Raw genomic sequence first — 18,015 nt, forward strand, 5'->3', positions numbered from 1 at the left:
GCCATCTACTTTCAAACCTTAAGCTCACCCATTACCTCTACGCAGACGACATACAAATCCTCCTTCCGATTACAGAATCCCTTCAAAAAACCATCACGTACTGGAACGAATGCCTACAGCCCATCAAAAACCTACTCTCAAGCCTCAACTTAGTATTGAATGCTAATAAAACTGAAATGCTCATTGTCTCCCAGGATCCACGCACAATCTCTTCCAGCCTTTCTCTACTAAACACAAACAACTCATTCTCATCTGACGTCAGAGACCTTGGAGCATGGCTTGATAATCATCTAAACCTAAAAAAGTTCGTAAACAATACCACAAAGGACTGCTTTTACAAACTGCAAGTCCTCAAAAAACTTAAACCCCTCCTTCACTTCTCCGACTTCAGGCTAGTACTACAATCCATCATTCTTTCTAAACTCGACTATTGCAACTCCTTGCTACTAGGTATACCCGCCAACACTATCAAACCATTACAGATGGTTCAAAATTCAGCGGCTAGAATTCTAACTAGCACCAACAAAAAAGATCATATCACCCCAATCCTCCGGAACTTACATTGGGCTCCCCATTAAACAAAGGATACTCTATAAGGTACTCACTATCATCCACAAAGCGACAAATAAACTAGCTCCCATCTCATTAAGCTCTCAACTACAACCACACACCTCCTCCAGACCAATCAGAAGCGCATACAGAGGAACATTGCAGGCTCCACAAATTAAATCATCATTGAGCAAACGAGCGCTATCTTCAGCAGGCCCACACCAGTGGAACACGCTTCCCCCAGATCTTAGACTAGAACCCAGTCATCAAGAATTCAAAAAAAGATTGAAGACTTTTCTCTTCCAACAAGCTTTCCCAGACGATTAATTTTACGGTGACGAACAGACTTCACAATTCCTAAGTATCCTAATTACCCTAATTATGAACACGGCATCAAGTACTAATTTTAGAATCTGCTACTGGACAATTACCGTTAAGCTCAAAAATTTACTATATTTTATATATATATCTGGCATTGCTTATATTTATATTTATTGATACGTTAAACAGTTAAACTGTCTTTATAAAATATTATATTGCTTTATTTATTTCCAGTTAAACTATTATTACTTTATTTAGCACTATGTTAAATTGTCAATCAGTTATACTGTTCCATATGTTCCTCGGTTCCATGTAAAGCTCCGCTCTCTGTTGAGCAGTTCTTCGTTTTATGTAAACCGGATTGATTTGTAGTCCCTACAAGAACTTCGGTATATAAAAATTAAAAATAAAAAATAAATAAAAATAAATGTTTAAAAACTCTTTGCTTGAGTTCACTCTTCAGTTGTCTGTGCTGTATTCATGCTTTAACTGTATCAATATGCCTTCTGCATGGGATGGATGAAGATCCACTCTTCAACTATCTGCACTGTATTCATTCTTTATAAATGTATCCGGGTTAGGTTTGGATGATGTTCTGATGAAGAATTTAAATGGGAAGCAGCAAAATTATCATGAGAACAAGGAAGGCAGGAAGAGAATGGAAAAACTTTTTTCTCATCAGTTCCCTGGAGACCTCTTGATCCTGGAGTACACCAGGAGGAGGGCGCACAAGGCTCTGGACCTGAATTGCTTCTGAGAACCCAAGGGGAGGTGACAGAGTGAACCAAGTACTCACACTGATAGTGCTCTGGTGTCTGGCGGTGCTCCACTTAAGGAGGGAGCCTGACTCTGTCACCTCAGGACTTGCCAACCACACAGATATCCTCTTCGGTTTAGGGCCAGGCTCAACTGAGGGAGAGAGAATTCATCTGTTACTTAAGGGGCTGCTCAAAAGAATTGTGTTTCTGCTCACCCGGCCTAACCAGGCCCTTGCTTCTATCACAGGAAGCTTGTCCACCATCTGCTGGAGACAGAGAATACTGGGAGGCTGGTGTCAGCATGGAGGTATACAAGGAATGACATCAGTGAGTCTGTCTTCATCGGCTGGCTGGCATACACAACCCACTTGTCTGGACTGCTCTGAATGATTAAGAGGAAGTACAGTTGCATTGGTGAAGAGAAGGCCCCTGAGTGGAGGTATATAAATGAGTGTACCTTAGAAGTGGGCAAGCAACTGCCCTGCTGGTATTAAGAAAATAAGAACCTGCCATACTGGGTCAGACCACGGGTCCATCAAGCCCATCAAGCCCAGCATCCAGGCCATAAGAACCTGGCAAGTACCCAAAAACTAAGTCTATCCCATGTTACTGTTGCTAGTAATAGCAGTGGCTATTTTCTAAGTCAACTTAATTAATAGCAGGTAATGGACTTCTCCTCCAAGAACTTATCCAATCCTTTTTTAAACACAGCTACACTAACTGCACTAACCACATCCTCTGGCAACAAATTCCAGAGTTTAATTGTGCGTTGAGTAAAAAAGAACTTTCTCCGATTAGTTTTAAATGTGCCACATGCTAACTTCATGGAGTGCCCCCTAGTCTTTCTACTATCCGAAAGCGTAAATAACCGATTCACATCTACTCGTTCAAGACCTCTCATGATTTTAAACACCTCTATCATATCCCCCCTCAGTCGTCTCTTCTCCAAGCTGAAAAGTCCTAACCTCTTTAGTCTTTCCTCATAGGGGAGCTGTTCCATTCCCCTTATCATTTTGGTCGCCCTTCTCTGTACCTTCTCCATCGAAATTATATCTTTTCTGAGATGCGGCGACCAGAATTGTACACAGTACTCAAGGTGCGGTCTCACCATGGAGCGATACAGAGGCATTATGACATTTTCCGTTTTATTCACCATTCCCTTTCTAATAATTCCCAACATTCTGTTTGCTTTTTTGACTGCCGCAGCACACTGCACCGACGATTTCAATGTGTTATCCACTATGACACCTAGATCTCTTTCTTGGGTGGTAGCACCTACTATGGAACCTAACATTGTGTAACTATAGCATGGGTTATATTTCCCTATATGCATCACCTTGCACTTATCCACATTAAATTTCATCTGTCATTTCGATGCCCAATTTTCCAGTCTCACAAGGTCTTCCTGCAATTTATCACAATCTGCTTGTGATTTAACTACTCTGAACAATTTTGTGTCATCTGCAAATTTGATTATCTCACTCGTCTTATTTCTTTCCAGATCATTTATAAATATATTGAACAGTAAGGGTCCCAGTACAGATCCCTGAGGCACTCCACTGCCCACTCCCTTCCACTGAGAAAATTGTCCATTTAATCCTACTCTCTGTTTCCTGTCTTTTAGCCAGTTTGCAATCCACGAAAGGACATCACCACCTATCCTATGACTTTTTACTTTTACTAGAAGCCTCTCATGAGGAACTTTGTCAAACGCCTTCTGAAAATCCAAGTATACTACATCTAACGGTTCACCTTTATTAACTCCTTCAAAAAAGTGAAGCAGATTTGTGAGGCAAGACTTGCCCTGGGTAAAGCCATGCTGACTTTGTTCCATTAAACCATGTCTTTCTATATGTTCTGTGATTTTGATGTTTAGAACACTTTCCACTATTTTTCCTGTCACGGAAGTCACGCTAACCGGTTTGTAGTTTCCCGGATCGCCCCTGGAGCCCTTTTTAAATATTGGGGTTACATTTGCTATCCTCCAGTCTTCAGGTACAATGGATGATTTGAATGATGTTACAAATTTTTACTAATAGGTCTGAAATTTCATTTTTTAGTTCCTTCAGAACTCTGGGGTGTATACCATCCGGTCCAGGTGATTTACTACTCTTCAGTTTGTCAATCTGGTCTACCACATCTTCTAGGTTCACCGTGATTTGATTCAGTCCATCTGAATCATTACCCATGAAAACCTTCTCCAGTACGGGTACCTCTCCAACATCCTCTTCAGTAAACATTGAAGCAAAGAAATCATTTAATCTTTCCGCGATGGCCTTATCTTCTCTAAGGGGCGGATTTTCATACTCCGCGAATAGGCCTACTTTTGTTTGCGCTCCAGGCGCAAACAAAAGTACGCTGGATTTTAGTAGATATGCGCGGAGCTGCGCGTATCTGCTAAAAACCTGGATCGGCGCGCGCAAGGCTATCGATTTTGTATAGCCGGCGCGTGCCGAGCCGCGCAGCCTACCCCCATTCCCGCCGAGGCCGCTCCAAAATCGGAGCGGCCTCGGAGGGAACTTCCTTTTGCCCTCCCCTCACCTTCCCCTCCCTTCCCCTACCTAACCCACCCACCCGGCCCTGTCTAAGCCCCCCCCTTACCTTTGTCGGGGGATTTACGCCTCCCAGAGGGAGGCGTAAATCCCCGTGCGTCAGCAGGCCTCCTGTGCGCCGGGACGCGACCTGGGGGCGGGTACGGAGGGCGCGGCCATGCCCCCGGACCGTAGCCACGCCCCCGTACCCGCCCCCAAAACGCTGCCGACACGCCCCCGAAACGCCGCGACGACCAGGCCCGCCCCCGACACGCCCCCCTCGGAGAACCCCGGGACTTACGCGAGTCCCGGGGCTGTGCGCGCGCCGGTAGGCCTATGTAAAATAGGCCTACCGGCGCGCAGGGCTCTTAAAATCCGCCCCTAAGTGCGCCTTTAACCCCTCGATCATTTAACAGTCTAACTGACTCCCTCACAGGCTTTCTGCTTCGGATATATTTTAAAAAGTTTTTACTGTGAGTTTTTGCCTCTACGGCCAACTTCTTTTCAAATTCTCTCTTAGCCTGTCTTATCAATGTCTTACATTTAACTTGCCAACGTTTATGCTTTATCCTATTTTTTTCTGTTGGATCCTTCTTCCAATTTTTGAATGAAGATCTTTTGGCTAAAATAGCTTCTTTCACCTCCCCTTTTAACCATGCCGGTAATCGTTTTGCCTTCTTTCCACCTTTCTTAATGTGTGGAATACATCTGGACTGTGCTTCAACAATGGAAATTTTTAACAATGACCACGCCTCTTGGACATTTTTTACTCTTGTAGCTGCTCCTTTCAGTTTTTTTCTAACAATTTTTCTCATTTTATCAAAGTTTCCCTTTTGAAAGTTTAGCACGAGAGCCGTGGATTTGCACACTATTCCTCTTCTAGTTATTAAATCAAATTTGATCATATTATGATCACTATTGCCAAGCGGCTCCACCACCGTTACCTCTCTCACCAAGTCCTGTGCTCCACTGAGAATTAGATCTAAAATTGCTCCCTCTCTCGTCGGTTCCTGAACCAATTGCTCCATAAAGCTATCATTTATTCCATCCAGGAACGTTATCTCTCTAGCGTGTCCCGATGATACATTTACCCAGTCAATATTGGGGTAATTGAAGTCTCCCATTATTACCGCACTACCAATTTGGTTAGCTTCCCTAATTTCTCTTAGCATTTCACTGTCAGTCTCACCATCTTGACCAGGTAGAAGGTAGTATACCCCTATCACTATAGTATTACCCGACACACAAGGGATTTCTACCCATAAAGATTCAATTGTGCATTTAGTCTCATGCAGGATGTTTATCCTGTTGGTCTCTATGCCATCCCGGGCATAAAGTGCCACACCTCCTCCCGAGTGCTCCTCTCTGTCATTGCGATATTAGGGAGACACTTCATATCTCTAAAGAGGAGTGAGATCTGGTCAGGCAAAAAGCATGATAGCTGTCAAGTGCAAATATGGAGCCTGTAAGCAACACAAGTGAGTGAGTGTGTACGTGTGCAGCACCAGTTTTATTTTTATACACAATCAGAAATACTGCTACAAAGTAGAAGGACAAGATCTTACACATGCTCAGTGCATGTAGATTTAAAGCACATACCCTCCCCAATGTATTTCAGTAAAACCCAGGGGGACTCTGAATTTTTACAAATGTTCTCAAACGAGAAATCTTCAAGCTGCATGAATTTTGTGCAACTCCATTGTTTAGCCATGTGAAGGAAATCCGTGCTTGAGTCTCCCATCCATAGGGGCCACAAGGCTCAGACACCAGGGGACTAAATGACTGCCACTGCAGGAAAAATACATGCTATAAAATGATCTGCTTCAAAGGACTCTGCTCTTAAAAAACACTAGCCACTTTGGGAATCTGGTCTTCTAAAAGGGAAATTTCAGACTGCTGTTGAAGGGCAGAAGGTAGTCCTAGCTGAGTATGGTGTTTCACCACTAATAACCACAGAGAACACTGTTCCCGAAAACTGTCTTTCAGTTGTAGAGAATCTGAAGGAGGAGAATAGAACAGGAAGGAAAGTGGGGTTACAGGCCAGTGGTTTCCTATCTCAGATCCCCTGGTTAAGAAGCTGAGTCTGCATGGGAACTAGCTGATGGCAGGAGACTCCACCCCATCATTGTCTCTCATACATCTCCTTCAGTATCTTCATGCTTTCCGCATAGCGCAGCTGGTTCTTGTGGGACGCATCTTTCCACCTATAACAGAGAGTAAGAAATCATCTCAAGAGGGGAGTGAATATCCCCCCATCACAGCTAGAGGGGACCTCCTCCCCCACCCCAGATCAATACTGTGCACAATGCAGTCTCACCACAGCCTGCCTTTAATGTGCACTGTGACTTGTAGGGCACCCACAACCCCTTCTACCACCAAATCAGAACATATGAAATGCCATTCTGGGTCAGATCAAGGTCCACCAAGCTCAGAATCCTGTTTCCAATAGTGGCCAGTTCGGGTCACGAGTACCTGGCAGATCTCAAAAAGTAGATCAATTTCTAGTCACTCATTCCCAGAGATAAGCAATGGCTCTCACAAGTCTACCTGGCTAAGAATGTGTTATGAACTTGTCCAAACCGCTTTTAAACCTTGCTATGCTTGTCACCTTGACCACATCTTCTGGCAACAGATTCCACATCATAAATGTGTACTAAGTGAAAAGTACTTTCTACAATCGTTTTGAATCTGCTGGTTGGTAGTTTCCTGAAGTATACATTTGTTTTAGTGTTATTTGAAAGAGTAAGTAACTGTCCCCTATTTATTTGTTCCACTCAACTCATGATTTTATAAACCTCTTATATCCCCTTCTCAAACATCTCTGTACGAAACTGAAGAGCCCTAACCTGTGTAGTCTTTGCTCATAGAAAAAAAACCCACAACAGGTCAACAAATGCTATTAAAAACTAATACAAAGAAAAATAATGCAATACTTAAAATATCATACAAACTTTAATGAAAAATAAAGTATAAATTCAAAATATATAATAAAAATCAAAAGAATTATTAAAACCTCATCAAAGCAAATCAAATTACATAAATATGAATGAGACAGGAATCGAGCAGCACCTTATAGACTAACTAATTTATTAAAGCATGAGCTTTAGAGGACTGATGTACATCACTTCATGCATCTGTCCTCGAAAGCTCATACTCTAGTAAATTAGTCTATAAAGGTATCACTCGACTCCTGGCTTTTCTGCTACACCAGACTAACATGGTTATACCTCTGAAGATAAATACAAATGAACTTACACAAACACAAAAGGGCCAACATTAAAACAAGACAAACACACAAAACCACAAACACACCCATATCCTAAAATTCAAAAACGTCCATCCACCCCCACGCGTGATCACTTCAAACATCACTGTGGTGAACCTAAAAGGAAAATCCCCCCAAAAAACATAATTTGACAATAGTTCACAAAATGCAAATTTGAGAAACTTCACTCATCGCACAATTAAGCTTTGGAATTCATTGCCGGAGAATTTGGTTGGGGCAGATAGGGTAGATGGGTTTAAAATAGGTTGAATAAGTTCCTGGAGGAGAAGTCCATAAATTGCTATTAATCAAGCTTCCCGACATTCAGGAAAAGACTCAAAACATGGCTTTTCAAACAAGTCTTCCCAGACTCAGATTAAACCCAATTTTCTCCGACAAACAACCTCCAAGCAACAACTTTCTTTTTACAACCAACTTGGCAACCTACCCTAAAAGCATTACCAACATCCAGAACTTCATTACTTCTGATCTCTTCCTTCTTGTTAAAAACTACATCTGTGTGAACTGAACAATTCATTGTAAATCACACACTTCCCTGCTTGGTAATTCTACCATTTTACGGGTTAATATACTATGTTAAAGTTACTATCTTCTCTTCTTCTTGCTCCTAGTTGTACGCCTCCTTGTTTTATTGTAACTGCATCTATAGTATGTTTGGTACATATTATCTCGTTCTCTGTTCCGGTTATCACCCCACTGTTTATTGTAAACCGGCTTGATGTGATATTTTCACGAATGCCGGTATAGAAAAAATCTAAATAAATAAAGCTGACTTAGGGAATAGCCACTGCTATTAATTGCATCAGTAGCATGGGATCTTCTTACTGTTTGGGTACTTGCCAGGTTCTTGCAACCTGGATTGGCCTCTGTTGGAAACAGGATGCTGGGTTTGATGGACCCTTGGTCTGACCCAGTATGGCAGCTTCTTATGTTCAAGATCTTCCAATCCCATTAAAAAAAAGCTTCATGTGTATCAATGGCTAATCACCCACAATCCACAAATACACTAGGTAGAGAACTTCAAATAGGGGCATAGGCAGAACAATCTCGACCCAACATGTTTCACACCAGGCTTCTACAGGGAAACTTCACCGCAACAGGTCACATGTGCCTTACTTCGGCCTCTTCCCATGTTTTCTCTAAAATCAAAACAAATTAAATCTACCCAAATCAGATACAAACCCAAAATAAGCCCACACAAAAAACAACATCACATACCTTACAATGAGGTTCTGGTATGATGAAGTGGGCCTACAGATGAGCCCAATACATTAACTGCGATTTGTGGTTTCAAACTCCCCCAGCTGCAGTCCAAGACTGAGTAGTTCGTATCCTTCCACACACACTTATACACCAAAGGTTGTAAATATTAAAAAAAATGTGGCCCTTGCTACAGGAACAAAGCATTTGAATGTTTCCCTTTATTTGCATCTAAGCGGGCTCGCAATCTATGGGTCTGTTTGGTTTCTTCCCAGATATCTTCCTACCATGGCAACTTGTGCAAGTGGCCGCTGCAGTTGCAAACATCATAAAGTCTGTTCATTGTCACTAAGTACTCTGTGTTCTGTACATCTGGTCTCGGATAAGTTATTTAGTTGTAACCTTTATATAGGTTAGACATGCATTACTGAATACTGTAGTGCACGTATGGAGGCACCTATGACTCGGTATTGGCTAGATTGCGGTCAGACTGGTCATGCATTACGATATTTTTGTCTTACAACAGGTTACAAAAAGAACAGTGGATATTTTGAGCTGGGCTCTTTACATCCTCAGGGATTAAAAATAGCAAGATTTAATGATCTGTCTTTTTGTGATATACTATTTTTGTATTTGTTTCAAATAGTGTAACGCTGATTTACAGTTGAGTGCCCAATTTTGAATGAATCATAATAATTAGTTTGTAGGACATAGGTGCTCTGGATTGCTATAGTATGAATGGATGATGACTGCATGTTGTGATAAGGAGTGTGTATAAAGATTTTTGAATGTAATGCAGATTGAACAAGCTTTGTGATATAATGGGGATGAATCCTTTGGTATGGCGTGTTGTGATAAAAGGAGTGTAGCCATAGATATTAATTTAAAGGCATTTCAGACAAGATGGCAATATTGGTGTCTTTTATATTGACTTGAGTAAGGTATGAGAAGTTATTTTTTCTGTGGGTTTATTTTGGGGGTTTTTTCTGGATTTTGATAGTTGTAATTTTTTTTTTTTTTAATTTTAGAGAAAACACGGGAGGAGGCTGGGCCATTAAAAGTGATAATATCCCTGAAGTAAAGCACATATAACCTGTTGCTATAGTGAAGTTTCCCTGAAGAAGCCTGGGGTGAATCGGAATGGAACATTTTGAAGTTTCTCAAATTTGCATTTTGTGAACAATTGTCAAGCTATGTTTTTTTGGGGGGGATTTTCCTTTTCGGTTCCCCATGGATCACTCATGGAGGTGGATGTACTAAGTTTTAGAATACACGTGGGTTTGTTTGTCTTGTGGTTTTTGTGTTTGGTGTCTCTGGGCCTTTGTGTGTGTGCGTGATTTGCTTTGATGATACTCTGTAAATAATTCTTTTGATTTTTGTTAAACATTTTGGACTTGTACTTTGGAGGTCTTTATGATTAAAGTTTGCATGACATTTTAAGTATTGCATGCTTTTTCTTCATACACATACTTTTTGCAGGGCCTTTAGTAAACAGCTGGTGCTAGACACTTCGCATTACCTCTGCCGAATCTTCTTCCAGCGGTCCATGTTCTTGTAAATGAGAATGGACATTGTGGGGGCCAGCTCAGGTGGCTGTGGAAACAAAGATACATTAAAAATGTAAGTGTAAAAAGAAAGAGAGGAACCAAGAGTTTGTCAAATCATACATAGAGATGTACTGTACTTTATATCACATTTTCTGACGTGGCTAGCACACTATGCTGAAGGGGATGCTGTGGTCCTGCCAACAAGTACAAAAAGTACGATTGATAGTGATACTGAAGACTGTTTCTTTGCAAGGTTAGGTGTCTCATTTACTATTAATCCTTTGATTGATCTTCTAGGATCACAGAACAATCTGGAACTGTGGAAAAAAACCTCACAAGCCTGGCCATTTGATTCACAGGTTTGGGAAGTCTGTTCCCCATTTAGTCTGCTGAAGATACCAGATAATGGCTTTTTCACTTAAAGGTATAGTGGGTTTACATAATCTTACTTCAAATTCTTAATGAGCTTCTACAATCAGGGCTGGATTTAACCTTTGGGCACCCATAGTACCACAGCAGTGCCCCTTTGAAGATCTGCTGGCACATGGCACCAAAGCAAGCAGAAACAGGCTCCGATTTGGCCTGGTTATTTTGTGACCTCTAAATATGGCACCCTAGGCAGTTGGTTATGCCTAAATTCGGGCCTGACTACAATCAGTTCTAGGCGAGCTAGGAGTAAATTGAGTTTGTAGTAGGCAATAGTTGTTTTTGGGACTTGTGAATTAACAAGGCTATTGCCTTTTCAGAAATCTTAATTGTTCATGGAAAGGGGAAAGAGAGACTAAGCCAGATACATAAATTCAATACATGGCTCAAACCTTGGTGTAAGGAACAAAGTTTTGCATATATTGGAGGCTGGGGCAATTTATGGAACAGAAAAGGACTCCATGTCAAAGATGGCTTACATCTGTCTGTGGAAGGAAAAGGGATAAGTTCAAATCCTATGCCACAAGGCCTTTAAACTAAATGACGGGGATGGCAGAAGGACATTGGAATGTCATCCCCCAACAACAAAAACAAAACCAAATACAAAAACAAAGGAAAAGGGTGAAGGGGATAACAAAAATCAGCTGAATAAGGCAAAAAACAAATCCAAGATAAGCAGTAAATGGAACGAGAGAAGCTGGAAAGCTATGAGCACAAATGCTCGTAGTCTGGGCAATAAAATCCCAGACCTGCAGGCCCTAGTGGTGGAGGTGGATTTAGACATTGTTGTTGCTGTTACGGAGATGTGGCTCACGGAATCTCATGATTGGGATAGGATTGGCCATATTGGGCTATAACTTGTTAAGAAAGGACAGAGAGGAAAGGAAAGGAGGAGGAGGAGGAGTAGTTTATGTCAAAAAAACAAAATCCAGGCAACTGAACTACAAGGAATAGGGGGTAGAGAAGAAGCATTATGGGCCATCCTAAAAAAAGATGATGAGGCAGCCATTTTTACTCTGACTCAAACGGAAGAACTAGACAGAGAGCTGATGGAAGACATCCAAAAGGTGGGAAGGAAGGGAGATGTGTAGATTGTTGGAGATTTTAATCTGCCGGACGTAGACTGGAGAATCTATCAGAAGTAGAGAGTTAGTGGATCCCTGCAAGGAGCTCTGTTCAAACAAATGGTAGTGGAACCCATGAGGGAGGGGGCTATTCTTGACTTAGTGCTCACAAATGGAGATAGCGTCTCAAATGTCTGGGTGGGGGCCCACCTTAGCCCCAGTGATCATCAAACGGTATGGTTTGATATTGCAAATAGGATACGGAGAAGTCACATGAAGACCCGACTTTCAAAACTTCAAAAACACAGACTTTGCTGAAATGGGAAAGTTCCCGGAGATGGAACTTGAAAACTGAGAGAAAATGGGAGAGGTGGAACAACTGTGGGCCAAACTAAAAGGAGCAATTACAAAGGCAACCAATCTTTACATTAGAAAAGTTAACAAAAGCAAGAGAAATAAGAAACCCATCTGGTTCTCAAAGGAGGTGGCTGATAAAATAAAAATAAAAAGAACAGTGCTTGAGAAATATAAAGGATCCCAAAAGAGGAACACAGGGAAGAATATCTGGTTAAACAGAGAGACAAAGAAAATCATCAGGAAAGCAAAGTCTGGCGGAAGAAAGGATTGCCAAAGAGGTAAAGAGAGGTGACAGAACATTTTTCAGATACATCAGAGAAAGGTCTGAAGTTGTAAAGTGAACCTGAAAGGTGAAAAGGATCAATGTGTGGAAAGAGAGGAAGAAAAGGCGGAAATATTAAACAAATACTTCAGTTCGGTGCTCACTAAGGAAGACCCTGGAGAAGAACGGTCACTGGTTAACAAAGCTGTGGATGGGGGAGGATTTGACGAAACCCAGCTTACATAAGAGAACGTATGGGAAGAGCTAGGAAAACTGAAAGTGGACAATTGCCTGATGAGCTTCATCCCAGGATACTGAGGGAGCTCAGAGATGTGCTGGCGGGTCCACTGTGTGGCCTGTTCAATAGATCCCTAGAAACGGGAGTGGTGCCGAGTGATTGGAGAAGAGCGGTGGTGGTCCCGCTTCACAAGAGTGGGAGCAGAGAGGAGGCTGGAAACCACAGGCTGGTGGTTAGCCTCACCTCGGTGGTGGGAAAAGTGAGACTCTGCTGAAGGAAAGGAGAGGGAACTATCTACAATCTGGTGGGTTGCTCGATCCGAGACAGCATGGATTCACCAGGAGAAGGTCCTGTCAGACGAACCTGATTTATTCCTTTGATTGGGTGACTAGAGAATTGGATCAGTGAAGAGCCCTCGATGTGATTTACTTGGATTTTAGTAAAGCCTTTGATACGGTCCCGCATAGAAGACTCATGAACAAAATGAGAAGTTTGAGAGTGAGCACCGAGGTGGTGGTGTGGATTACAAACTGGTTGACGGACAGAAGACAGCAAGTGATGGTAAATGGAACCTTCACTAAAGAGAGAACGGTGATTGGTGTCGGGACCAGTTCTGTTCAACGTCTTTGTGAGCAATATTGTGGAAAGGATAGAAGGTAAAGTTTGTCTATTTGTGGATGATACTAAGATCTGCAACAGAGTGGACACGCCGGAAGGAGTGGAGAGAATGAGACGGGATTTAAGGAAGCTGGAAGAGTGGTCGAAACTGGGATTTAATGCCAAGAATTGTAAAGTCAGGCATCTGAGATGCCATAATCCGAAAGAACTGTATGCGATGGGGGTGAAGCGCTGCTATGCATGGAACAGGAGAGAAACCTTGGGGTGATCGTGTCTAGTGATCTAAAGATGGCAAAGCAATTTGATAAGGTGATAATTAAAGCCAGAAAAATGCTGGGCTGCATAGAGAGAGGAATATCGAGTAAGAAAAAGGAAGTGATAATCCCCTTGTTCAGGTCCTTGGTGAGGTCTCACCTGGAGTACTGTGTTCAGTTCTGGAGACCATATCTCTGAAGGGACAGAGACAGGATGGAGGCGGTACAGAGAAGGGCGACCAAAATGATGAGAGGTATCCATCAAATGACTTATGAGGAGAGGTTGAAGGACCTAAATATGTACACCCTGGAGGAAAGGAGGAGCAGAGGAGATGTGATACAGACCTTTAGATACTTGAAAGGTTTTAATGATGCACAATCAACAACAAACCTTTTCAGCTGGAAAGAAACCAATAGAACTAGGGGTCACAAAATGAAACTCCAGGGAGGATGAGTCAGAGCTGTCAGGAAATATTTCTTCATGGAGAGGGTGGTGGACCCCTAGAATGCCCTTAGGGAGGAAGTGGCGAAGACAATAATGGTGAAAGGTTTCAAAACGGTATGGGATAAACACTGGATCCCTAAAGGCAAGGGGGAGGGGAATGTAGTAAGAGGCACGGGGGTAACTTGCTGGTGTGGTGGTTACTACCCTTAACCAATAAGCCTTCATACTGTACATGCAACTCCATCATTGCTCGCTGCGTCAATGGCAGGAGGAAAAAAGGAATGGGATTCAGACAACCAACAAGGACATTGAACTGTGCAGTCTGGGAAAATAAATAAGCATGGGGGTAACTTGCTTGATGCAGTGGTTACTACCCTTAAACAAAAAGCCTGATACTACACTTCTGATGCAACCCTAACATTGCTCTCTGCTTCAAAGGCAAGGGGTGAAAGGAAATTGGACTCAAACAGAAACCTTTGCGGTCTGAGGAACTGATAAGTATGGGAAACGGATAACTATGGGAGCCTTGCTGGGCAGACTGGGTGGGCTGTTAGGTTCTTTTCTGCCATCACTTCTAAATATTTCTATATATACCTAACTTGTTAATGTATAACAATGTCTGTATGACTATACAAAAAAAGGTTTGAGGAAAAATAAAACCCCATATTAAAGGTGTGTTCAGAACGGACCCAGAAAATGTGAGGTGACCTAAGGAGCCCCTGAGAGTGGGGAGGGCCCCAGCAGAGCGCCAGACATGAGCAGGAGAGCATGGACCCAAGCCTCACGTTGACAGGGTTTTTTTTCACAATGAGCTCATCAAATTTTGTGTGTGGACAAGAATGCAATACCCGTATCAAATGGAGCAGAAACACAAAGAATATTTGCACTTAAACCACAGCATGGAAATCTTTACACCTTCAGCACAATGCAATGTACTAAATAAGACTGAAATGTCTGCCCAGCAAGGCACTGAGTTGTAACTGCCGCTTTATGCAGGCTACCCCTCCGTGTTTACTGCTGGCGCAGCAATCTTTTTAGGGTTGTACTGTGGCTCTGTAAAGGTTACCCTGTGCCTTTCCTGTGAACCACTTTTACTGAGGATGCGGTATATAATCATTGTCTATTTTATCATTATTTTATTACTCTCCAGTTGTTATCGTTTAAAATCTTTCCTGTCTCCCAGCTCCCATGTTTTTTCGCTCCCTGTTTAATGTAACTTTACCTTCTATACAGTTGTTAATTTGGTTTCCCCCCTGTTATATTGTAAACCGGTACGATAAGACCGCGTCTTGAGTATCGGTATAGTAAACAATTTAAATAAATAAATAAAATAAAATATAATATTTTTAAATACATTGTTTCAATGTGGTGTTGGGTTGAACCACTGCTCCACACAGATTTCCCCAATATTTCGTTTCCATCTTCTTAAAAATAAGGGATCCTCTATATTTATCCCTTGAATTCTAGCACAGTCTGTCTTCACCACTTCCTCTGGAAAGGCATTCTATATATCCACCACCCCTTCCGGGAGAAAATGCTTTGATGTTTTTCCCCAGGGTCTGCCTCCTTGGTTTAACAGCTTTATTTGCATCGGAAAAGGTTTAATTGCACATTAATACTCTTCAGACATTTAAAGGTCTGCATCATATCCACACCCTGTCTCTTCTCTCCTCTAGAGTCCTGAATTCTCATCTCATATGGCTTTAGGTGCAGTCCCCATACCATTTTGGTTGTCCCTCTCTGGACCACCTCCAGACTCTCTCTATCCTTTCTGAGATACGACCTCCAGAACTGAACACAGTATTCCAGGTGAGACCTCACCAGTGACCTACATAGGTGCATCACCACCTCCTTTTTTCTACTGCTTACACCTCTCTCTATGCAGCCCAGCATCTCTCGAGCTCTAGCCAACGTCTTCTCACGCTGTTTCACCTCATGGCAGTTACTATCTTTAACAGAACGCATGGGGTAATCCGCACAGAGCAGCATTTATTACCCTTAACAAAACGCATGGGGTAACTTGCATGGAGCGGCAGTTACTGCTGGGCAGAATGGATCAACCATTTGATCTTTATCTACCTTCTTTACTATGTTATATCAGACACTATCACCCACATCAGTACCCATCAATAGCTTCCCCCTCCACTCCACTGTGTACGGCTCTATACCAGAGCTTCCCAAACTTGTCCTGGGGACCCCACAGCCAGTCAGGTTTTCAGGATATCCACAATGAATATGCATGAGTTAAATTTGCATACACCGAGTCTCCGTGATATGCAAGTTTCTCTCATGCATATTCATTGTGGATATCCTGAAAACCTGACTGGCTGTGGGGTCCCCAGGACAAGTTTGGGAAGCCCTGCCCTATACTTTCTTGCATTGAATTTTAGCTGCCAATCCTTTGATCATCCCTCAAACTTTTCTCAGTTGCTTTGCATTCTGTCTATTGCCTCAAGTGTGTTTACTTTGTGATTTCTGAAACAAGACAAACTTTTCCTTCTAACCTTTCTATTAAAGAGAAGCAGTCCCAGGATAATCCCTGAGGCATCCCATCAACCACCTCTCTCTCCCTCCCCTGAGTGAATTCCATTTACCAACACCCTCTGTGATAAGAACATAGGTCCATCAAACGCAGCATCCTGTCTCCAAAACTGGCCAGTCTGGGTCACAAGTGCCCGGCAGACTCTCAATAGTTGATCTATTTCTTGCATCTCACGCCAAGGTAAAACACTGGCTCTCCCCAAGTGCACCTGGCTAATGACTATGGGCTTTTCCTTCAGGAACGTATCCAACCCTCTTTTAAACCCCACTAAGTTAGTTGACTTGACTATACCTTTATTGTTCACAGAATGCAAAAATACCTCCAATTTATTTTAAATCTGCCTGTTGCTAGTTGCATGGAGGGTTCCCTAATCCTGGTGTCATTTGAAAGGGTAAATAACTGTTCCCTATTTACCTATTATGATTTTATAAATCTCAATCATTTCCCCTCTGTCATCTCTCTTCCATGCTAAAGAGTCTTAATCTGTTTAGCCTTTCTCCATAAGGGAGTTTTTCCATTCCCTTTACCATTTTTGTCACCCTCAGGATGTTCCAAAGTCATGGGCCCACAACATGTCTAAATCTTTTGTGGGGGAGGCGGAAGAGACAACACCAGCTCTGGGTGAGGAGGAATCCCGGCCCCACTTTAATTACCTTTGGATTTACTTGAAGAAAATAATTTGTGAGCCGAGTACCACGCCTTCTTCTGGGTTGCAAGCCCGTGACGTCACCGAGGGGGAGGAGCCGGCAAGCTTTATACCGGACCTCCCTGCGGCGCGCAGATGACGCCGGCGCGCTGCCAAAGGGGCGCGCGGCTTTGCCTGAACTCTGGAGACTTTCGCTTTTTCGTGGAAACTGAAGTAAGTCTTTGAATTTTCTTGGTTTATCTCTCTGCCTGCCTTCAACAGAGATCCTATTTGAATAGGTGTATTTGAGAGATCCCTAATTTAAAGAGTGTTGTCATAAATAATGCCTCATACAAAGAGAAAGTGCAGACTACGCCCAGAGACCCCAACTGCTACTAGTTCTGCTCTATCTCAGCAGTTGATAGAAGGGTTTCTCTCTCCTCTAAACGTAAATTTACCAGGAGAAGCTTCCGCTATGGGTGTTAGTCAGGAGCAGACATTAACACCCCAGGATCATCATACATCCTTGAGCCCCGGTGCACCTATAACTCCAGACCCACCTAATCCCACCTGTGAGAATATGTTAGTTTTATATTGCTGCTTTCCCATTGAGGTTTCTAAATTTAATTTGTATAACTAAATTGTACACATTGATAAAATGTTATGTGACCTCATGAATCCACCATGATCTTGTTCTCGTTTGTATAAATATTACTATTTTACTTGCTATTACATTTCTTATTGTTATTCCACCTCTCACTAACTCCTCTGGAAACCCTGGTATACCGTATTGATGTTAACCGGCTCCTCTGCGTGCGACAGTGGGGATGGGATCCTCAGGTTGACAGCCTCACCAGCACTGTTCAACTGGCAAGGGATGGGAGGAGGCAGTCTATGTACATCCTGGCACTTCCCGTTCAGTGTTTCGGTGCCCTAAAAACACAAGCAACAAATTGTAAGCTACTGTCCTGCCTGGTCAATTCTTAGGGAGA

At 42.5% G+C, this 18,015-nt stretch overlaps 1 protein-coding gene across 3 annotated transcripts in view; it reads right to left on the reverse strand.

The window, feature by feature from the left end:
* Positions 1-5,650: 5,650 nt before the first annotated feature.
* LIN37 (lin-37 DREAM MuvB core complex component) overlaps positions 5,651-18,015 on the reverse strand; it is a 42,806-nt gene continuing 30,441 nt past the window's right edge. For all 3 annotated transcript variants that reach the window (XM_029576167.1, XM_029576168.1, XM_029576166.1), the window contains 3 exons: positions 17,810-17,956; positions 10,165-10,238; positions 5,651-6,363 (listed from right to left, as the gene is read on the reverse strand). In XM_029576167.1, coding sequence (XP_029432027.1) covers positions 6,282-6,363; positions 10,165-10,238; positions 17,810-17,956 — 303 coding nt within the window. In that variant the 3' untranslated portion in view covers positions 5,651-6,281. The remainder of the gene's footprint in view (positions 6,364-10,164; positions 10,239-17,809; positions 17,957-18,015) is intronic.

Source organism: Rhinatrema bivittatum, chromosome 14 (genome assembly GCF_901001135.1).
Source record: "Rhinatrema bivittatum chromosome 14, aRhiBiv1.1, whole genome shotgun sequence".
NCBI lineage: Eukaryota > Metazoa > Chordata > Amphibia > Gymnophiona > Rhinatrematidae > Rhinatrema > Rhinatrema bivittatum.